Source organism: Esox lucius, chromosome 24, assembly GCF_011004845.1.
Source record: "Esox lucius isolate fEsoLuc1 chromosome 24, fEsoLuc1.pri, whole genome shotgun sequence".
Lineage (NCBI taxonomy): Eukaryota > Metazoa > Chordata > Actinopteri > Esociformes > Esocidae > Esox > Esox lucius.
In genome coordinates, this window is record NC_047592.1 from 18,100,027 (window position 1) to 18,123,886 (window position 23,860).

The following is a 23,860-nucleotide window of genomic DNA, read 5'->3' on the forward strand; positions in this document are numbered from 1 at the left end:
CAAGCACTTGTTGACCACAGAGGGATATTGCACTGTACGTGCCTAAGGCACCCTGTAGAGATTATTTTTTAATTCGGATCAAAATCGTGAAACCGCCGATCCATGTTGTTAACTTATTTTATTATTATTTTTACTTGTCAGATCTGCCGCCCTCTGTTTCACCGAATCCTGTCTCTCCAAGCACATCCCATACAGCACAATTCATCTACCGGGATTTAATCTCACCCGTGCGGATCGAGTAAAGGAGGTAACGGGGGAAAAAAGTGGAGGCGGACTCTGTCTCTAAATAAACGAGTGGAGGCGGACTCTGTCTCTACATAAACGAGTGGAGGCGGACTCTGTCTCTACATAAACGAGTGGAGGCGGACTCTGTCTCTACATAAACGAGTGGAGGCGGACTCTGTCTCTACATAAACGAGTGGAGGCGGATTCTGTCTCTACATAAATGAGTGGAGGCAGACTCTGTCTCTACATAAATGAAGGTTGGTGCACAGATCTCACAGTGTTGGTAAAATCATGCAGTCCTCACTTAGAGACTTTATTCATTAACTGTAAACTGTTTTATTCACCGCAGGGTTTTCCTCGTTCATTCTGGTCGCCGTGTACATCCAGCCTCAGGCTTGTGTTAGTGAGGCCGTTACTACAGCTGGCTGATCAGATAACTAATGTGGAGAAAAAACACCCAGACTCCTTGCTGAGAGGTCGGACTGGCGCTGAGCTGCCGCTCTCATCGACCATCATTTTATTTGTATCGACCACAGACTGGCATTTTTATATCTTGCTGACTGCTCTAAGATTCCTAACGATGTTGAGCAAGGAAAGTGGCTTGGTTCCACTCGAAATTCCAAGTAAACCTCAAAGAACGACAAAGGGCCGAACGAACATGGAGGCGGAAGATGGCGGCTCCGGTGCAGGTGGCTACTCCTCACAGCTAGTTCAGGAAGTTACTGAGAGCATTGGCAAGTTATTAGAGGAGAAGCTGGCCAAATTTGTGAACGCACTGGAAGCTATGACAACCCGGGTGGAAGGCAACTGGAAAAGACTGGACGAAGCCGAGAGCCGAGTGTCTACACTGGAGGACATGCTAGCTACCACTGAAAACAAGCTCCGGGAAGTTGAGAAGAAGCTACAATCTCTCACTGAAAAAGCAGACGACTTGGAGAACAGGATGAGACAGGACAATCTCAGGGTTGTTGGCTTAAAGGAAGGAGCTGGAGGTGAGCAACCTGTTGCTTTCTTTGAACGCTGGCTGCTGAAACTTGGATACTAAACGGGGCAGAATTAAGATAGACCGGGCGCATAGAGGGCTCGGACCCGCTCGCGCCGATCACCCCAGACCAGTCATCATCAAACTGCACAACTTCAGGGAGAAACAGCAGATCATCGATGCACTGAGGGAGAGACGACAGCTGACATATAAGGGACAGAAGCTGTACATTCAGCAGGATTTCTCAGCTGCAGTGAAGGAAATGCGGCGCAGCTTCAACAAGGTGTGTGAACGTCTGATCGGATTGAACATCCGCTTCTCCATGCGGTTCCCTGCCGTCCTAACCTTTGCGTTCAACGGAGAGAAACATGCTGTCCAGTCCCCCGAGCTGCGCAGGCATTTGTGGATGGTCTGCCATGAACTGTGCAACGATTATCGCTGGGTAAAAATACAATATATTGGGTGATGAGATGTCACTCAGTAATTTTAGTTTGAACTGCTGTATTAATGTCTAAATTCATCTATGCACATTAAACTTGAAGAAAAAAATACAAACTTTTAACTATTATAGCCATTTTGCACTTATGTAATAAGTCAGGGCTGTAACGGCTGTGATGTTAACCCAAAAGGTTAAAGTTGAATTCAGCTTAGTCTAATAAAAAACAGGATATCTGTAATTTGGAGCTGGGGCTAGAGTATCATAACCCCTGAGGAGCTTTAATTATTATTTTTGGGCTTTAAAGGGATGTGAATATATCTGGTTCGTGGGGGCGGGAGTTTCTTAAAGAGGTTGAGGCTGTTGCTCTTCTTCGGTGTTACCTGCGCTTTCAGCGTCATACAACCATTTGTAACTGTTGCACAAACCTGTCTTTTGTGGTTGCGTTTTTTGTTTTTTCTTAGGCCGGTTGAGGCCTATTTCTGTGTTCAATGCCCATCGTTCAGAGGCAGTTTTTTTGTTCACAGTGCTCTGAATTGTAAAACTTCCTCCTCACCACCATTATACGCTGTCCATGGATGTAGCACAAAATTCTGGGCCCTGTACATAGGCGGTCTCTGAGGGCCCCTCCCCACTTTATTCAAGATTCAAAAATTTTTGAGGGCCCCTCTATACATTAGGGCCCTATATACTTAGTACCCCTTTTCCCCCCAGTCCAACGCCCCTGACGCTGTCTAATATATACACTCACCTAAAGGATTATTAGGAACACCTGTTCAATTTCTCATTAATGCAATTATCTAATCAACCATTCACATGGCAGTTGCTTCAATGCATTTAGGGGTGTGATCCTGGTCAAGACAATCCCCTGAACTCCAAACTGAATGTCAGAATGGGAAAGAAAGGTGATTTAAGCAATTGTGAGCGTGGCATGGTTGTTAGTGCCAGACGGGCCTGTCTGAGTATTTCACAATCTGCTCAGTTACTGGGATTTTCACGAACAACCATTTCTAGGGTTTACAAAGAATGGTGGGAAAAGGGAAAAACATCCAGTATGCGGCAGTCCTGTGGGCGAAAATGCCTTGTTGATGCTAGAGGTCAGAGGAAAATGGGCCGACTGATTCAAGCTGATAGAAGAGCAACATTGACTGAAATAATCATTTGTTACAACCGAGGTATGCAGCAAAGCATTTGTGAAGCCACAACACGCACAACCTTGAGGCGGATGGGCTACAACAGCAGAAGACCCCACTGGGTACCACTCATCTCCACTACTAATAGGAAAATGAGGCTACAATTTGCACAAGCTCACCAAAATTGGACAGTTGAAGGCAGAAAGAATGTTGCCTGGTCTGATGAGTCATGATTTCTGTGAAGACATTCAGATGGTAGAGTCAGAATTTGGCATAAACAGAATGAGAACATGGATCCATCATGCCTTGTTACCACTGTGCAGGCTGGTGGTGGTGGTGTCATGGTGTGGGGGATGTTTTCTTGGCACACTTTAGGCCCCTTAGTGCCAATTGGGCGTTGTTTAAATGCCACGGCCTACCTGAGCATTGTTTCTGACCATGTCCATCCCTTTATGACCACCATGTACCCATCCTCTGATGGCTACTTCCAGCAGGATAATGCACTATGTCACAAAGCTCGAATCATTTCAAATTGGTTTCTTGAACATGACAATGAGTTCACTGTACTGAAATGGCCCCCACAGTCACCAGATCTCAACCCAATAGAGCATCTTTGGGAAGTGGTGGAACGGGAGCTTTGTGCCCTGGATGTGCATCCCACAAATCTCCATCAACTGCAAGATGCTATCCTATCAATATGGGCCAACATTTCTAAAGAATGCTTTCAGCATTGTTGGTGTTCCTAATAATCCTTTAGGTGAGTGTATGTATCGTCCCATTGTTTAGGACCCTGAACCTTATTTGGCCTGTGCATTATTGGCATGTCTTTTTTTCATTTAACAACCATGAGTGACATTATGATTATTTCTTTAAATGTCAAGGGGGTCGGCCATGTCGTAAAAAGGCAGAAGATTATTTCTTTATTAAAGAAAGAGAATGCACAAATCGCTCTTCTACAAGAAACACATTTGACAGATCTGGAACACATTAAATGAAGGAGAAGCTGGATAGGCCAGGTGTTCTATTCATCCTTCAATTCACATAGTAGAGGAGAAGCCATTCTCATTCATAAGAAGTTACCGTTCACTCTGGATGAGGTTATTAAGGATGAGGAGGGACGATTTGTTATTATCTCAGGCTTCCTTAATGGGATCCTCATCGGTTCTGTCTATGGCCCTAACGCATTCGAACCCTCCTTTTCTGGACTGCTTACAGCGGCGTCCTCAGATTTATCCCCCTTCACAGTATTCAGAGGAGACTCAAAACCTGTTTTATGTCAAAAAAGACTGCAAGGCTGTAGGAGCTGTGTGCAGATTTGGGTCTCTTCGACATCTGGGGAATAATAAACCCAACGGCAAAAGACTACACTTTTTACTCCCATTCCCACCAATGTCTATCAATGTCTATCGACAATTTTCTAGTGTCTAGAGAGGTAGTGGATAGAGTCAAGGCATGCTCAATTTGGAATATGCACATTGTCTGATCATAACCCGGTATCTGTGACTATATCTCCCCCCTATTTTGATCCCTCCACGCACCACTGGAGATTTGATTCCTCACTTTTAAGTAGCCGCCCATTTTTGGATTTTCTGGAGAAACAATGGGAACTTTTTATGGCAACAAATAACACACCAGGTATAAATACTTCCCTGTTATGGGAAACGGCTAAGGCGTTCATGAGGGGGTCCATTATATCTTACACAGCAGCTCACAAGAGGGATACACTCAGGAAGCAATTGGAATAGAACATTCAATCCAGAATTTGGAGAACAACTTTAAAGGATCTCCATCTAAACAGAATCTTAAAACTTAGAAGCAGCAAGATCGGTGCTTAATCAACTCATAACAAGCAAAGCAGAGGCTTCTGTCCTTTTTGCCAGACAGAGGCTATATGAACACGGCAATAAGCCTGGTCGCCTTCTTGCCCGAATGGCAAAGGGCAGAAATGCCATTAATTTAATATCATCACTTATAGATAGTAATGGAGACAAAGTTCATGAATAAAAAAAAAGTACAATATTATGAGACAGTTCTACCACAAGTTATATTCCACCGAATGCAATACATCAGATGATATGAGGAAATCCTTCCTGGATCAAATCAGTCTCCCCTCTTACAGAAGAACAGCGGGAGTGCCTGAATAGGCCAGTTACCAGGGAAGAGGTCCTGGATGCTATTCGCACCCTTCCAAGTGGGAAAGCACCAGGGCCGGATGGCTATGGGCCGGAATATTATAAAAAGATTAGCTGAGTGGTGGTAGGCCCTCTGACCGATGTGTTTTTGGACTCCTTTAAGAATAGATGTCTCCCTCCCTCTCAAAATTTAGCCAATATCTCTTTAATCCTGAAGAAGAATAAACCACCAGATGAGTGTGGTTCTTATAGACCTGTCAGCCATATAAATGTGGACAGCAAAATACTTTCTAAAGTGCTGGCCAGATGATTAGTGAATTATTTACCTTCACTTATAAATGACGATCAGACAGGCTTTATCAGGGGAAAGTTCTCGTACTCTAATGTGAGGAAACTTCTTAATGTGATACAGTACTCCTCAGAGATGCGACACAGGGCACTAGCTATATCGTTGGACGTGGAAAAAGCGTTCGATAGAGTGGAGTGGAGGTTCATGTGGGATGTCTTGAGCAGGTTTGGATTAGGAGTTTATAAACTGGATAAAACATATTTATCATTCACCAGAGGCCTGTGTCTTGACCAATGGCATGCGTTCCTCTTCCTTCCCGCTCAGTAGAGGGACAAGACAGGGCTGCCCGCTCTCCCCCCTCCTTTTTGCCCTCACTTTAGAGCCACTGGCGGAACGTATTAAGAATATTAAGGAAATACACAGCGTTACTTTAGGCAAGACCACTCACAAGATAGCATTATGTGCTGATGACGTTTTACTTTTTCTTTCCAAACCTGAGACATTGGTCCCGGCTACTATGTCAATTATCAACTCATTTAGTTCCATATCTGACTATTAAGTAAATTACACAAAATATGAGGCCATGCCCCTGGGGAATTACGGTAACACATGCTCAGATAAGAATTTCCCGTTCAGATGGGCCGCTTCAGGCTTTGTTTATCTTGGTATTAAAGTGTCACCTAATGTTGTGAGGAGACTTCATTTTGTGCCTAAAATTAGAACAGTTAAGAATGACCTTGAGAGATGGCATGACCTTCCCCTCTCGTGGATGGGCTGAATCAGTCTCATAAAGATGAACATACTCCCCAGGTTGCTTTACCCTATGCAGATGTTACCATTATGGTTGCCAAAGACGGTTATTTTAGATCTAGAAAAGGCCTTTTCACGATTTATTTGGCACAATAAAAGACCCAAAATCAGAGTTAAGACTTTACAACTGCCAGTGGAACGAGGGGGCTTCGCCCTACCCAATCTCAGATATTATAATTGGGCTTGCCACACCCGTATAGTCTGGGACTGGCTCCAGTGTCATTTAAAATCTGAAGCAGGTATCGATGAATGGTTCTCCTCTCCCTACTCCCTATTGAGCAAACTCACAAATTATGGAAAAAAGAGGTCGCCAGACATTAAGTGTAACCCTGTTATTTACGACGCTATCCGAGTCTGTTGAGACATTACATTATAAAGCATTCTGGGGAAAACGCTTCATCCTTTGCATTAACGCCTGTGACTAGGAATGATGAGTTTGCCCCAGGAATTAATAATAGTGTGTTTGATAGTTGGCATTAGAAAGGAATCAGGCTTATTTGGGATGTATACCAGGGTAATACACTGATGTCCTTTCAACAGATTCCACAAAAATACAACATTGCATCTGAACACTTTTACAGGTATCTTCAACTTTATTCTGTCAAAGGTGAAAAGTCTCCACACGGACACTCCCTCTCTCTGTGACATCTCATTCCTATACGCTGCTCTACTCCTTAGACCCATCAGATATAAGGAAGGTGTTACAGAAGTGGGAACGCGATCTTGGTGAGCAATTTATTGATGATAACTGGCATGAAGCAATAGTCTCTGCCAAAACCACATTTATTTGCAACCGAATGAGAGAAACCCAATATAAGATACTCCATAGATCCCACATAACACCATTCATTCTTAACAAGATGGATAACCGGACCTCTCCCCTTTGCATCAAGTGTAAATTGTCTGTTGGAACATACGTTCAGTGGGAGTGTCGTTTGATTGCAAGGTTCTGGAGCAATGTAGCCCAGGAATTGAGTAACATTTTCTCATTCAAAGTTACAAAGGATTCTGGCCTGTTCATGTTAAGCTTGCCTTCAAAAACATTATATTTGAGCAGAACAGATTTTAAACTCTGTGACAAACTTCTTTTTCTGGCTAGGAGATGTGTTTAGAAGCAGTGGGTTAGTCACAAACCTCCAACTGTCACACAATGGTACCAAGAAACGTTTATATAGTTTTACCCTTAGAAAGACTTACTGCGCGAATGAAAGGGGATGATAATTTATTTGAGGGAACATGGTCAGCCTTTCTGAGGTACTCGCCCCTGCCCCTCCGGGACATTGTAAATAAGGGGAGATATGCCTTGGACTGGAACACTTCCGCTGGATGATCTGTTATTGCCAGTTTCTAGATCTCCCTTTCGCTTTGATCTTATCTGACGATCTATTTATATATATACTTTTGTGGTAATGATGGTTCTGTTTGATTTATTTAGGTATGGTCAATTTAATTTATCTGTTTTTATTTTATTTACTTATTTATTATTATTAACATCATCCACCCTATTACCCATATATATACACATACATACATATAAGCCTGTGTTCATGTCTGTAAAAATATGGACCAGTGAGTGTAAGGCGGAATTACAAGCCTGCTTCAATTCTACTGATTGGAGTGTCTTTGAGGCTGCAGCCACAGACCTACATGAACTCACTGACACTATGATATCTTACATCAGTTTCTGTGATATTTGTGTACCGACAAAAACCGTCTGCACATACAGCAACCAAAAACCCTGGTTTACACCAAAACTCAGGCAGCTTCGTCAGTCCAAGGAGGAGGCCTACAGAAGTGGAGACAGAACCCTGTACAATCAGGACAGAAACACACTGACAAGGGAAGTCAAAGCAGCTATTCTGAAGAGCTATGCTGAAAAACTGGAAAACAACCCCTCGTTGGTGTGGAAAGGCCTGCAGGTACTCACCAACTACAGGAGACCATCCACCCACACTGCTGGATCTCAATCACTGGCTGACGAGATGAACGTTTTTTATTGTAGATTTGAGCGGCCCTCAGTCACACCTCTTGCCCACTGCAGTACCATCTTCAAACAGTCACTTCCCCCAATGCTACCCTGTCACCTCCACTCACCGACCCCCCCACCTGCATTAACAATCTGTGAAGAGGATGTACAGGCAGCTCTTTCAGAGGCAGAAGACCAAGAAGGCTCCTGGCCCAGACGGTGTGTCACCATCCTGCCTAAAAGTTTAAGCCAATTAACTGGCCCCCATCTTTACACATAAAAAAACTTAAAGGACACTCAACAAGTGTCACCGACTGCAATATACAGTACAGATAAATACACATAATAAACCAAAACAGTAACATAGTAAGACTGATGAGACAATAGCGCAATGAGCAGGGTATAAAGGGTATTCTCAACAGCCCTGTGTTGGTAGTCGAATCGTTTAGGTTTCTGGGACCCACTATCTCCCAGGATCTAAAGTGGGAGCCCAGCAGAGGATCAAAAAGGCCCAGCAGAGGATGTACTTCCTGCTCCAGCTTAAGAAGCTTAACCTTTCCATGGAGCTATTGATCCACTTTTACACAGCCATCATCCAGTCTGTTCTCAGCACATCCATCATTTTGGTTTGGATCTGCCACGAAACTGGAAAGGAACAGACTACAATGGACACTCAGAACACAGTCAGTAAAAGGGCAGGAAACATCACTGCAGAACTATCACACCCTGGATACAACCTGTTCCAGCCCCTCCCCTCTGGTAGGCGCTACAGAGCACTGTACGCCAAAACAAACACAGGAACAGTTTCCACCCACAGGCCATCACGCCGATGAACAGTCAACTTCAGACACTTAGTGCCAGGAACAATCCCTGTATAACAACCCAGTAACTCTGACCCTAACATCCAACTATCTGCTACTTATTATTTTGTCATCCTATAATTCAGTGCTGTTCATACTGTATATATACTGTACAGATGCTGGTCATAAAATTAGAATATCATAAAAAAGTTGATTTATTTCAGAAATTCCATTCAAAAAGTGAAACTTGTATAATGTATACATTCATTCCACACAGACTGATATATTTCAAGTGTTTATTTCTTTTAATTTTGATGATTATAACTGACAACTAATGAAAACCCCAAATTCAGTATCTCAGAAAATGTGAATATTGTGAAAAGGTTCAATATTGAAGACACCTGGTGCCACACTCTAATCAGCTAATTAACCCAAAACACCTGCAAAGGTCTTTAAATGGTCTCTCAGTCTAGTTTTGTAGGCTACACAATCATGGGGAAGACTGCTGACTTGACAGCTGTCCAAAAGACGACCATTGACACCTTGCACAAGGAGGGCAAGACACAAAAGGTCATTGCTAAAGTGGCTGGCTGTTCACAGAGCTCTGTGTCCAAGCACATTAATAGAGAGGCGAAGGGAAGGAAAAGATGTGGTAGAAAAAAGTGTACAAGCAATAGGGATAACCACACCCTGGAGAGGATTTTGAAACAAAACCCATTCAAAAATGTGGGGGAGATTCACAAAGAGTGGACTGCAGCTGGAGTCAGTGCTTCAAGAACCACCACGCACAGACATATGCAAGACATGGGTTTCAGCTGTCGCATTCCTTGTGTCAAGCCACTCTTGAACAAGACACAGCTTCAGAAGCATCTCGCCTGTGCTAAAGACAAAAAGGACTGGACTGCTGCTGAGTTATGTGCTCTGATGAAAGTAAATTTTGCATTTCCTTTGGAAATCAAGGTCCCTGAGTCTAGAGGAAGAGAGGAGAGGCACAGAATCAACGTTACTTGAAGTCCAGTGTTTCCACAGTCAGTGATGGTTTGGGGTGCCATGTAATCTGCTGGTGTTGGTCCACTGTGTTTTCTGAGGTCCAAGGTCAACGCAGCAGTCTACCAGGATGTTTTAGAGCACTTCATGCTTCCTGCTGCTGACCAACTTTATGGAGATGCAGATTTCATTTTCCAACAGGACTTGGCACCTGCACACAGTGCCAAAGCTACCAGTACCTGGTTTAAGGTCCATGGTATCCCTGTTCTTAATTGGTCAGCAAACTTGCCTGACTTTAACCCTATAGAAAATCTGTGGGTCTTCTGCATTGCCAGACCCAACAATGCAGAAGAACTGAAGGCTGATTGAATTGGCCCTTCAAGAATATTCCCCTTTTTGGCCCTGAAAACCCATTGTTTGCTGTAGCAGTATGTTTGAGGTCTGGTTGTACCCGTTCAGACAAGATGTGTTTCTGTACACTTCAGAATTCATGCTACTGTTGCTGAAACCAGTTGCATCATCAACAATTACAAATTATCCAGGCCCAGTGGCAGCCACATAATTTATTATATTGATTACTCAAGGATAACCAAAAATTGGTTGACTACTAACAAACTGAATAGTCACTCATAGTGAAGGTTATCTGCAAGTTCACACAATGACCTGAGACAAAACCACACCCATCAACTTTTAGATTGGAATCTGTTCCTGACTTACAGGCGCAATGTACTCTAGAAGTTGTAGAAATCTCGTGAACAAATTTCTTTGCGGTGAATTTTATTTAATTTTTTTCTTACTGAGTTTTCTTACTTTTTCTAAATTCTAGTGGAGACCAATATTGGATGTGTTCTTAAAGGCTAACTAGTGTCCTCTGAATAAACCCACAACCATGCAGTTGCAAGCTCTGTGCTCAAACATCTGATCCACACATAAAGCCTTTGTTCTGCTCAGAAAGTTGCAACGCTGACAAATCAGACAGAAAACACCAAGACAGTAGCAGATATGTTTCCTAAAGACATAGTGACATAGTGACTCACGCTCTTCTCACCTTCTAACCATCCTGAGGGGTATTTTCAGAAAGCAACTGTAGTGTGACTTCCTTTTTCAACATACACAGATATGTTTGTTGAACTGCAGTCCTACTCAAAGGGATAACTGATCTCTGTTATATACTTTATTTTCTCAATATGCAATGATGTAGTCCATCAGTTCTCAACTTTTTATTAAATGTACCACCTGCTTCTATCCCATGAAGTGCCCCTTATTTGCATTCAAAGTACCAGTAAACCAATGTTCTCATGAGTCTTTCAAGTACCTCCTGTGGATTGGCCAAGTACAGAAGTGGCTGATTATTGCAATAAATTGTTTACCCTCTTTTTTTAGTTTGCATAGTAGTTTACCCACCAACATGTTAAATTGCACTGAATGTGTATTTTGCACATATTAAAGAAAATCTAATACACATTAACATGTTTATATTGAACAAAGCCCAGAAAGATTATTGATCAGAGTTCAAAATCGGCCTGCCTCATCAATGAGAAAAATCTAAACAGTGGCTTCTTTATCATGCTCATCTGCTTTCCCTTCAATTACCTTATCAAGGGGCACTTCACTCTGGGCGACCCTAGGTGGTGTGTATCATGTCTGACAGATTTCTAGGTCAGTGGGATTTGTTTCACACATAGTTGGCCAGAAGGAACAGGGAATCTTTTTTGTGCACCAAAGGCCCCCAACAGTATGACATCACAATGTGGATTGAAGGGCGAGCAAGGTAAAAAATGAATGAAGTCATCTGTTGTTCACTAAGCCTCCATGTAGAACCGATCGTGCTAAAAGTAAATGTTATCTCAAGTCGTGGTTTTCCTTGACTGATAGAGCCATTAGATGTTTTTCAGTGATGTTTCTGTCGGCAGATATATTGAAAAAATCTACACAGTGTCAAAATGTTCCTCTTTATAATAGACTCAAACTCTTTGGTCATTACTTCCTGGGCTGCCATAGTCCTGGCCCTTCCCCTCCACTCTGCAGGTTTTAGACTGGATACTGCTAGCTAGCTTCACAATAATCTTTATACTGCATTATGTAAAAATGTAAATGTAGTGACTTTGCTGTTATAAGAGGTACAATGAATATTAATTACAGAAAATGGTGGTGTCATTCATAAAACAACCAAATATAGAGGACATTTGAGAAAGCAAGAATTATATCTACTGGTGTGTGTTAATGTTTGTAGCGGTAAAATGCAAATAAAATGCACATTAATTACTTAAAAATCCTACAGTGTGATTTTCTGGATTTATGTTTTAGATTCTGTCACTCCCAGCTGAAGAGTACCTATGATAAAAAGTACAGACTTCTACATGGTTTGTAAGTGGGAAAACCTGCAAAATTGGCAGTGTATCAAATACTTGTTCTTCCCACTGTATGTCTTGTTCTGACTCTGACAGATGTCAACTTGGCTCTGATGGAGGTTTGCCTGACTACTGAAGTAACATTTTAGGCTTCAGGTTGGTCCTTCTAAAAGTAGTTTGCCTCAGCACAAGCAAACATTAAGTTACGAAGTACTCCTAATAACCTTGCTCTACAGAGAGAAAGCTAGTAATGACAGAATGCTCAGCTGTGAGGCGGAGGCAGGTTTGCATGTAGAAGGAAGCCGAGGTCTCATAGAGAGAGGAAACATGCAGAAAGAGAGGTTAGAAAACTGGTCCCAGTCGTCGTGCAAGGTTCTCTGAGAAACCTATACGCTTCCTACATAATTTCTAAAAATGAATAAATACAATATGAACATCATCCCATGGCCCACCATGTTTCTGCTGCTGCCATCAGCAGTCACATCATTAATAAACATAAGGGAGCAGCCATAAATGCTTAAACCATACCATTACCTCCACAAAACTTCTTTCTCTCGATTCTAGACATTTTTCAGAGTGTCATAAAATACGGCCAGAAAACAGTGGAGCTGCCACTTGGGTGGACCCCCTCTTCCACAGAGGCGTCTGTCACCCATGATGGAGCATCTCTCCTTAGATCAAGGACAAACAGTACCAGACAGATGCAGCTACTGAAGCCCTCAACTGGTCAGGCTGTAGGGGAAACTTTCTGGACTGACCTTCCAAGACTGTCTGTGAGTAGAGCAAGGCAGTGGACTAGACACTGCTCTGTTTCAGCTGTTATGAACAGCCTGGCTGTGTGGAGGAACAGGTGCTTTCTGTTTTAATCCCTCATGATCTAAAGTAATTTGCAGTTTAAAATAAAGTTTTTTAAATGTGTGTATTTCTGTGTGAGAAATCCTTTGTATATGTGGAGAGAGTCTGATGATGTCCATTTCCTTTGTGGTCTATTGAACAACAGGTTGTCTGGCTAGGCTCAACACCAGTAGTCAACTTAGCAGAGATCTGAGATCGGGTTTAGTCAGTACATCTAATGCTGGTCTGTACATCATGGGAGAGAAATGAAACAAACATCTGCACAATGTAATAATAACCACAAGCTCTAATCTCCTCTCACATCTCTATTCTCGTTCCATCATACTTTCTAGCTTAATGAGAATGTAACCGTCCAGGCAACCATAAAGTAAAGACAGTTTAATTTATCATAGTCTTTTACATGTGTAGAAGGGAATGACAAATATTCAGTCTTTGTGACTAAACAATAATTGGGTAGAAATATTCATAACTATTAATCTACCTGAATCTACCCGTACCATAACATGTCTGATTTGGTCTGAGCAGTTCTTGACTTTACAATTTGTGCATTGCAATGTACATGTGTTCCGGGTCTAACCAACAAACCATAGATTTTGAAATATGAAGCTGATTCCTGAAAATGTCTGTGTTGGAAATCCAATTATTGTGTAAGATGAAAAAACTGAGAGGTTAAATTTGATACCAGACATAATGTAATCATACAATAACCACTATTTAGTTACATTGAAGTGGACTACAACAAATGTATGAGGGTCTCTGTATTTCAATTTAATTCCATATATTACAGTTTGTCGGGTAGAGTTTATATACCAAGTAAGTGTCAATCAAATACACAGATTGTCCAATAAAATGACCAAGTTAAGAATGCACAGCTATGGCGCGAACACAAACAGCCAACCGGGAGTTACAGGAAATCTCAAAAAGTGTATGATTTGTCTAGCTATTTCAAGTCTGTCTAGCTATTTCAAGTCTGTCTAGCTATTTCAAGTCTGTCTAGTTATTTCAAGTCTGTCTAGCTATTTCAAGACGAGCTCAAGACAAATATAGTTGTTCACTGTGCCTCTTCAGCGTAAACACTTGAGAGAAGACTGTGATCTGTAGTGATGGCCATTCGAGGCTTGGTTACCGTTCTTCTAGCAGCAGGATATTATGCTAGCAGAGCTAACTCCGATTTTCTTCATCACAATAAAATACATCATTTAAATATATAAGGCAATATAGTTAACAATCTACTTATTTTTCACAGACTAGATTGTTTACTATATCGCCTTATACATTTCAATGACGGCTTTTATTTTGATAAGTGTTGCAAGCATAATATCCTGCTGCTAAAATAACACCAATGAAGCCTAGAATGGCCATCATTAGTGACCTGTCATCTTTTTTGTAAAACAAAAAGGAAATAAAACGTTATTGAACAAAATAGTACGGTGGCCAATAATAGGGGTTCCTAGTTTTTAGCCACGTCGCTAACCAAAAAGTGACATTTCAGAAATGCTTTTGACATGCTTAACATCTGTATGTCACTAATAATCACTGAACATTGGCAGCTAGATCAAATTATTACTCGGTACAAGAAGATATATTTCAGTACTGCTGTTGGCTATGCCGGTAATGGGGGTTCTACGCTAGCTATCAAGATTGTTGATATACAGTTGAATCCCAATTTATATTGAGATATATTGAGAAACAATATTATTTTTCTTATTCAGATGAGTTTTTACAAATAGCATATATCCATGGCCACTAACTTGGTCTTGTTTCTCTTTAAGTAATCTTGACATCCGGCTGATATTAAAGAGAACAATACATTACTTCATGAATTCATGTCTTCTTGGGGCAAAAGTTCAAACAAAACTCAAAATAACATAAGAACTGTAGTTTTACGATGTTCCCGGTTGTTTTGTCTTCACAGTTTTTCCTCCCTTACAGCGTGAGGGAGTAGGGCCATTCATACCACAAACCTCATATATCTGCTTCACCCAGGAAAGCAAATGTTGCATAATTTTTTATAAATACACATTACTGCACCAGTTCAATGAGTCAGACACACATTAATATAGGGATATCATTTTATTACATTATGCATGTCTAGATTTAAGTTATCTTTTTTGTATGTGTGAATGTGATTGTGCAAACCAATCAGATTCTCATCACATAGGAAGTACAGTAGCTTGTAAGGAGAACTATTATTCAGAGTGTTAGTTGTCACCAAGACAGAATGGTTCACACCTGGCTCTGTGTTCTACTCTGTGAGTACTGACTTTCTATTTGTGTTAGTATGTTTGATATCAGCACAAAAGGCACTAAGGTTAGTATTACTACTCTATTACTACAGCACAGTTTACATTACTGTATTACTACTGTACTGTAATGACTTTATTCATTTTGTTTTAGTACTAAGTACCCTCATCTGCTGTGGTCATGGACAAGGTAAAGATTTATATTAATTTGTATGCTTAATCCCTGTCACTGCATTTTCTTTTGATGAAATAGGATATGTTTATGTATAATATAACGATGTTCACCACAGTTGTATTTAACTGATACTGTAGGTAATTGTGCTGTGATGGTTTTGTTTGTGTAACAGAATAATATTCAGTGGAGAAACTGTCACTTAACTGTGGCATACAAAGAAGAGGAGACTAGCTGGGAGTATTTGTTTTTTTAAAGGCTGTTTTAGATTTCTGTTTTAACAATAATTGCTATTATCCATATCTAAAAGGAGAATGTTTTATATTTTACAGTAGAATGCCAGTCACAGATCTTAACAGTGAGCTTCTTAACCTAGCGAAAATAAGCAGTCAATCCCCACTGTTTGTTTAGCAAGATTTCAGAAATATGTCAAATTAACAAGGACAACCACAACCATAAAGTTTACTTTAGCGAAATGAAACAAAATATGGCTACATTCATCGTTCTGACTCACCTTTTAATCCACACTGCGAATAATACTGTTGGGGTTTTGCACAAAAAACACTGCTTGCTCCATCTGGGCAACTATGTGTGAAAGAAATTATTCTGAGTGGAGTGATGAATCAAATTGACATTGTCAGGTAAGATCATCTCCCTTTCATACTAATGCTTCCATAATACTGTCACATTTTCTTTACTATTAGTACCATTATTACAGTTTTTCTCAATTGTAAAGATACTTTTATTTAAACTGTGTAACACTTGATCTCCATTATAACCTAATAAGCACAGCAGTATTATTTTTTGGAAAAACATTTCACTTAATCACACTATGTAAATGCTAAGCACATTTTGCACAACACAATTCTACACAACTCTATACAGTAATGTCAAACTAAATTAAAAGATTGGGTCATAGCTGATGCAAACTACTTGAATGTGAACCTCTTCTGCATGTTACAAAAGGAATCGAGCAACATTATACAGTAACAATTAGTTTTTTGCCAGACCGCGTAAGCGCAGCTGGTCAAGAAGAGCGAATGTCTCTTACTGAGTGAGCGAGTGCCCGCCTGACCGACCCTTGTTAAATAGCGTAATGGTTAGAGACACGCAGATCCTGCGTTCGAGTCTCATCTCAGTCAAAACAAATGATGCATTAGGATTTGTTCAAGGATGCTGGCTACCAAGCTATGTTATAGTAACCCTAAAATAAAACTGTGGTTATATTGTGACTATTTCTAGTGCATTTTCGAAGTAGGCATCCGTGCATGCTTTTTGGGGCAGGATACACAGAAACGCTGCTGACTACAACCATGAGTAGCTACGTCATAGTAAGCCTACAATGAAACTGTTATAATGCAACTATTTCTGGTGGGTTTTTGAGGTACGCATCTATGCATGCTTTTTGGGGTAATATAGGCTAGATCACAATCCCTAGGGCAGTAACAGAGTAGGGGTTTCCACTTTTTACAAATGGTCAGTTATCGTCACCTATATTGATAGCTATTGTATCAATGTCATTCACAACTGAAAGAAAAATTAACGCTGTTGGGCCATGAAATGAAATAGCTTTAGCAGTGTAAAGTTCATCTTAAATCTCGCTAGCAATTGCTCAATTCTTATGAATATTCCAATTAGTACTGTCAGTTAGTAGATACTAGTGAGCCTATTACCGGCTAATAAGCTGCTAAAACGGCCAGTGGCAAAGCAATACAGTTCATATATGCTAATTGTAGTGGAGGTAAACTTAATAAGAAACATTAGTCAGTTGAACACAATGCTTAATGGTGTCTAGCGAAATATTCAAACCTGGCGTAATGTTAGTGCGTGACAAAATTATCTAATGTTGAGACGCTTCACCGACACCACATGTGCATGTAACTCTGTAGCATAGTGGTTAAAGACACTACTTCTCATGTGGGAGACCTGGGTTTGAATCCAGATTAGGGCAACAACATTAATTACGTCTAATCATGGACTGGCTGGACTAGGCTTGCCTGGTTCCTTTTCTGGTTTTCTAAACTTACCCTTCACTTTATCTTAATATTAACCACACAGGGGTATTTATCTAACCTTAACCATTTCTGTTGTCTAGCCTTACCCCTAACCGTTTGTTTCTCTGTAACCTTACTGGAGTACTACAATGTGCAACGCTTTGCTGTCTATTACCTTTACCAGAGAACTGAAAAGTGCAGCACCTCCCTCCAATGTACACATCCAGATTTGGGCGTTGACGTCACTGATGCCAATTTGTGCAGTTTTGCTCAAATCAGTTCTCTTTAAAACGCACAAATTCACAAATTCACTGTGATACTATTTATTAAATAACAAAACCAAATGCTTCCATCAAAACATAATTACAGTATCGCAGCATGGGCCGTTTCTTTATTTTCACCCCAAAAAAAGATTTGGAGGACCAATACAGAATGTCACCTTTAAGCATGAATATCCAGAAACGTATGGCTTTAGTATTTTTTTAATACCTTTTTCCATTTTGTCCTATACAAATGCTATACATATAGAGAACAAGATCAAATAACAAATCATGGCAACAAATCTATATCCTACTACTCAAATAACTTCTACACCTCTAATATAACTACCTCTCTCCAATAACTCTCTCCAAATAACTCTCTCCAATAACTACTCCCATGTGTGTCTCAGAAGTGGAGGGAGTCGACTGCCCTTTTGAAGCATTGGTCGGTTGCTGTTATCATAGTATTTTTTATCAGTAGTATTTTTGTTAGTACACTAGATCTTTCTGAAACGTATTACAGCAAACAAATTGGATCAGCATTACCTGTGGTAGATGGCTGGAAATCGGACAGGGTTGTCTTGTGTCGTCACACTCCAGCGAGATCAGTTTTGTTTATTGGCCAAGGAATGTGCTTTCCTCCAAAGCGTTTGTGCTGGCAAACACCTCCTGGTTGGATGACAATAGTGGTGTTGGTGAGACTGTGTAATAGGTGTTCATATCTCCCCATCCCACTGTGTGGTTTTCATGATGAGGTAACGGTATTATGGCAAAATTAGAATAGATTAGATTCAACTTTATTGTCATTGAACAGTATGAGTACAGTACAACAAAATGCAGTTGGCATCTAACCAGAACATCAAGTAGAGGAGGGCAGGAAATGTACGAGTATTAACTATAGTATCTGTTACTAGTGGAATGTACAGATGTCCAATGGAGGCAAATACAGTATGAATGGTAATTCGAAATGAACAAAGAAGGCAAATAGGGGAGGGCAGAAAATGTACAAGTATTAGGTATAATGTATGTACAAGGTGGAAGTGAATAGTTGTGAGATGAGGCAAATGCAAGTAACAAATAGCAATTTTGACTTTGCAATCGAGCAAATTGGAGGTGAGCATGTGCAACTAAAATGCAGGGATAGCAGCAATGAGGTTCCCGAGGTAGACGTACATGTAACAACTGAAAAATGCAAATTCAATGGTAATTCTAAATGTGCAGTGCAGGCAAATTGAAGGTGCAAGGTGGCATGTGCATCGGAAATACAGGGATAACGGCAGTGTGGTTCCTGATATAGACACGTAGTGCATGGAACAACTGAAAACCTCCTTATCAGACTTTGCAAGGCAGTGTCAGAGTCCAGGAGTACAAGGGGGGTAATTCAGCATGGTCCCTGAGAGGCAGTACCAAGTGGTGGGCGGGTGGGTCTGGGTAGTGATGGGTCACAGAGTTCAGCAGGGTTACAGGTGACGGAAAGAAACTGTTCCTGAGCCTGCTGGTGTAGGAACAAAGAGACCTGTACCACCTGCCTGATAGTAGGAAGGCAAACACACGCCACCATCTTGGTCTTTACCTAAATGGACATCAAGAAATGTAATGGACATCAAGACATTTAAATAGGAGAAAAAGCAGGACAAAAACATTGTGGTGCACCTGTTTATTCATTAAGATGTCGGTGTTGTTTCTGTCCAGAGGGACCTGTTGCTGTTCTGACCCTCCAACCAATCTGGACCCAGATATTCAGAGGAGAGACTGTCACTCTCAGATGTGACATACAGGGAGGAGGAGACACTGACTGGGAGTACAATTGGAACATTAATCATAACACATCTGAGTACAGAATCAGTCCTGTCGACACATCTCATACTGGGTCATATACCTGTCAAGGGGTGAAAGGAAACAGGTCCTCCATAATCAGTGATTATGTAAAACTGAACGTATCTAGTAAGTCTACAGTTTTAATAATGTTAACTTAATTGTAATGTTAACTTCTCTAATTTAACTAGAATACTTTCTGAGATTGACATCTTGAAACCTTTTCTTTGTCTCATAGCAGATCAACCCAAGGCTGTCCTGAGTATCTCTCCTCAGTGGATGAACCCTGGAGACTCAGTGACTCTGAACTGTGAAGTTAAAGAGTCGTCTACAGGCTGGAGGTTCTCCTGGTACAAGACTGTTCCCTACAGAGCTGGGTTACCCTCTCTATTGGACAAGTCCTACTCTGTAGAGCCCCTATCTGGAAATGGGACTACTGAAGAGTCTTACACTCTGAGTCCTGCTGGTCCTACTGACACAGGAGGATATGTGTGTAGAGCTGGGAGAGGAGACCCAGTCTATTACACAGACTACAGTAAACCTCAGTTTCTCTGCTCAGGAGGTAGGTACATTAAAACCGCATTGAATCATATTAAAGGTTTTCTGATGTGTATAATGTCTAACTGAATATTTATCTTTTTTCTTTCAGATCAGATCATTTGTATATAATATGACTATAGTTGTGTCTCTTTCTCTTCGTTTAGATCTGCCGTTTTCAGTGTCTCTCAGAATAGGTCCCAACAGAACTCAACACTTTACATCAAAGTCTCTCTCACTGATCTGTGATCTGAAGGGAAACTCTACTGGATGGAGACTGATGAGATACACAGAGACAGGAGTGGAGTCAGGGTGTTCCCCTAACTGGGGATCAATAACAGGGTCCACATGTACCATCACCTCCACAGACACAGGGGACAGTGGAGTGTACTGGTGTGAGTCTGGATCAGGACAGTACAGTAATGCTGTCAACATCACAGTGTCTGGTAGGTCCATGAGGCAGTCATTTTATTATTCTAATATGAGATATTAGGTATTATTCTGGAACTGAATGATGGAAGCTCTTATGCCAGTGAATAAGTGTTGATTCCAGATTGACTGTATTATTTTATATTATGTTACACAGGTGGTGATGTGATCCTAGAGAGCCCTGTCCATCCTGTGACTGAAGGAGACTCTGTGACTCTTCTCTGTACACATAGAAATCAACCACACACTAACCCCAAGGCTGATTTCTACAAAGACAGAGTACTCATCAGTAATGAGACCACAGGAGAGATGACCATCTCTACAGTATCAAAGTCAGATGAAGGTTTCTATACGTGTGAATCGGATGAAGGAGAATCACCTGGAAGCTGGGTGACAGTCAGAGGTTGAAAAACATCACTGTATCACAGTTCTTTTACATCAGTGGTAGTCAGTGAATTGTAATGGAGTGTTAACATTATATTATGATCACAGCACTTTTACATCAGTGGTAATCAGTGATTTGTTATTAACAAGCATAGGTTCAGAAGAAGGGCTAACCTCAGATAATGTATATTCTTAATCTATATACTTTAATTATTATCTCTACTTGCATTTATTCTTTACTTTTTCCGAATCTGATGGTGTTGCTTTGTTCTCTCTCCTGTCATAGTTCCTGTATCCTTTACATCAGTCCTAATAGGAGTGGTTCTGGGCCTGGTTGTTGCTGCTGTTCTACTAACCATCTTCCTGGTCCTGTTGAGTCTATATAAGCACAACAAAGGTCAGACTGACAATGTTAGGTCAGGTTTATGTGAAACAGTTAAATTGCATAGTTCAAAACAGAAATTACCTAATGTAACAGTGTGCATTTTTCATAACAGGTTCTTGTTCTAACATAATATTCGGGTGAGTACATCTGTCTCTAATCTAAATTGATTCATACAGTAACATGTTGTTTGTGTTCTTCATTAATGTCTCTCTCCCTGTAGGCCCATCCATCCCCAGAGCACCAACCAAGACCCCCAACAGGACCAAGGATCTACCCAGGTTCAGTCTCCTGATGCTGGGTATACAGGTCAGTAGTATGGTCAGTCTCCTGATGCAGGGTATACAGGTCACTAGTATGGTCAGTCTCCTGATGCAGGGTATACAGGTCACTAGTATGGTCAGTCTCCTGATGCAGGGTATACAGGTCAGTAGTATGGTCAGTCTCCTGATATTGGGTATACAGGTCAGTAGTATGGTCAGTCTCCTGATGCTGGGTATACAGGTCAGTAGTATGGTCAGACTCCTGATGCTGGGTATACAGGTCACTAGTATGGTCAGTCTCCTGATGCAGGGTATACAGGTCAGTAGTATGGTCAGTCTCCTGATATTGGGTATACAGGTCAGTAGTATGGTCAGTCTCCTGATGCTGGGTATACAGGTCAGTAGTATGGTCAGTCTCCTGATGCTGGGTATACAGGTCAGTAGTATGGTCAGTCTCCTGATGCTGGGTATACAGGTCAGTAGTATGGTCAGTCTCCTGATGCTGGGTATACAGGTCAGTAGTATGGTCAGTCTCCTGATGTTGGGTATACAGGTCAGTAGTATGGTCAGTCTCCTGATACTGGGTATACAGGTCAGTAGTATGGTCAGTCTCCTGATGTTGGGTATACAGGTCAGTAGTATGGTCAGTCTCCTGATGCTGGGTATACAGGTCAGTAGTATGGTCAGTCTCCTGATGCTGGGTATACAGGTCAGTAGTATGGTCAGTCTCCTGATGCTGGGTATACAGGTCAGTAGTATGGTCAGTCTCCTGATGCTGGGTATACAGGTCAGTAGTATGGTCAGTCTCCTGATGCTGGGTATACAGGTCAGTAGTATGGTCAGTCTCCTGATGCTGGGTATACAGGTCAGTAGTATGGTCAGTCTTTCAGCCCAGACTGCTAACTATAACCTCATGAACTGACTTTTCACCATAACATGTTACTGTACTTTACATTAAGTGTTTCGACAAGCTAAAGGAATAATTGACCTTACATTTGTCACACTTCTTTGACTGAGAGTAGGTGCTGACACAGACCAAGTGTTCTACTAATCAGAGGACAACAATAATCCTATATTGTAATGATGTATAATGTTGTTAGAAGAACTGTGTTGAAACCCAAAATACATATACAGTATGGCCGAGGCTGTAAAGTTGAATTAATTCCTGTTTGAAGTGTGAGATTCTGCTGGTGTTTCTGCTGCTTCTGGTTCAGGTGAAGTGACATACGCCCAGATTCAACCAAAGAAGTTGGACAAAAAGATAAAAGGTGACCTTGAACTATGCTGTGAATAAATAAAACTGTTTATCAATGTATCAAAACCAACCAAACAAAAATAAATAAATAAATAAACACATTATTTTCTCCTCAGAACAGTCAGCCGATCCAAAAGAAAACTCAGTCTACTCTGTGGTGAAGAGAGTGAAAGTCACAGGTAGGACCCATTCTACATGTTGACATTTTAGTCTATAATTTCTGTAGCTTCTGACAAAGAATATTCAATAAAATATTTGTTGACTGGAAATGTTCATTGTCAGCAGCATCTGGACCCACTGATGTGACCTATGCTCAGATTGTCCATAAAAAGGTCAAAACCAATAAAGGTGAAACTTAACATCTGTCCCTTCATATTCCTCCTATAGTAACCTCACACATCTTTAACCTATATTGAATAGGTGTATATTATTCTGTATGTAGCTGCTGTAACCACTTCTATTTAATCTCAACCCCTACAGAATCAAAACCTCCACCAGAGTCAGAATCAGGCAATTCTCCAGGAAAGCCACAGTCCACAGTAAGACTAAATAACATATCTTGAAAGGGTATGAAAGGAATGGTCTGATATTAGAGTACATGTAATTATGTCCTCACATTATATTCACTGCCATGTTACAGGTCCTTGGGAGAGATTGTGAGGAGCAGAATATGATGTTTATAGACACTTCCTGTAGGACGTGTCTGTAATGAACCGCATGTTCATTTATTCTATTCCTGTGGGGACCAGACAAAATGATAACGTATATTTCCTATCCCCTAAACCTAATCTTAACCCAACCTTTCACCTCATTATCCTTACCTTCATGCCAAAACTTAAACTCCAACGCTCAAACATATACTAAATGTACATATATTACTAATATTTAATCCTAAAACCTATCAAGGGTTTTAACATAAACCATTAAACCAGAAATAGAAATGTTCCTTGTGGGGTCCAGTTAAACACCTTGTCAGGATTGAACTGTCAGGTTTTATTTGTGGGGAATTCTGAAACCTGGATGATGTAAAGTAAAACCAGGTTAATACACACACACAAACAGGATTTGTATATTATTATTGTACATGTTTTGTGTTTTTTACAATATTGTGGTGTTGTAAATATATTAAAATGTATCATCTTTATTTATTATTCCCATCA

The 23,860-nt window shown here is 40.8% G+C and overlaps 1 protein-coding gene across 1 annotated transcript; it reads left to right on the plus strand.

The window, feature by feature from the left end:
- Window positions 1-883: 883 nt before the first annotated feature.
- On the plus strand, window positions 884-23,542 carry LOC114830385. Its single transcript, XM_034290821.1, has 17 exons — window positions 884-1,217; window positions 1,342-1,603; window positions 7,767-7,926; window positions 8,135-8,192; window positions 8,448-8,732; window positions 19,689-20,012; window positions 20,155-20,433; window positions 20,574-20,819; window positions 21,087-21,197; window positions 21,298-21,322; window positions 21,406-21,463; window positions 21,561-21,576; window positions 22,660-22,713; window positions 22,817-22,879; window positions 22,986-23,048; window positions 23,181-23,239; window positions 23,341-23,542. The coding sequence occupies exons 1-17, from the start codon at window positions 884-886 to the stop codon at window positions 23,407-23,409; spliced, it is 2,466 nt and encodes an 821-aa protein (XP_034146712.1). The 3' UTR covers window positions 23,410-23,542.
- The last annotated feature ends 318 nt before the right edge of the window (window positions 23,543-23,860 follow it).

Bases quoted from the DNA above. Each gene is read 5' to 3' on its own strand.
- LOC114830385 (XM_034290821.1), top strand. From the start codon at position 884: ATGGAGGCGGAAGATGGCGGCTCCGGTGCAGGTGGCTACTCCTCACAG. The intron at 1,218-1,341 runs GTGAGCAACCTG...ACCCCAGACCAG, and splicing joins CTTAAAGGAAGGAGCTGGAG to TCATCATCAAACTGCACAAC. The intron at 20,013-20,154 runs GTAGGTACATTA...CTCTTCGTTTAG, and splicing joins TCAGTTTCTCTGCTCAGGAG to ATCTGCCGTTTTCAGTGTCT.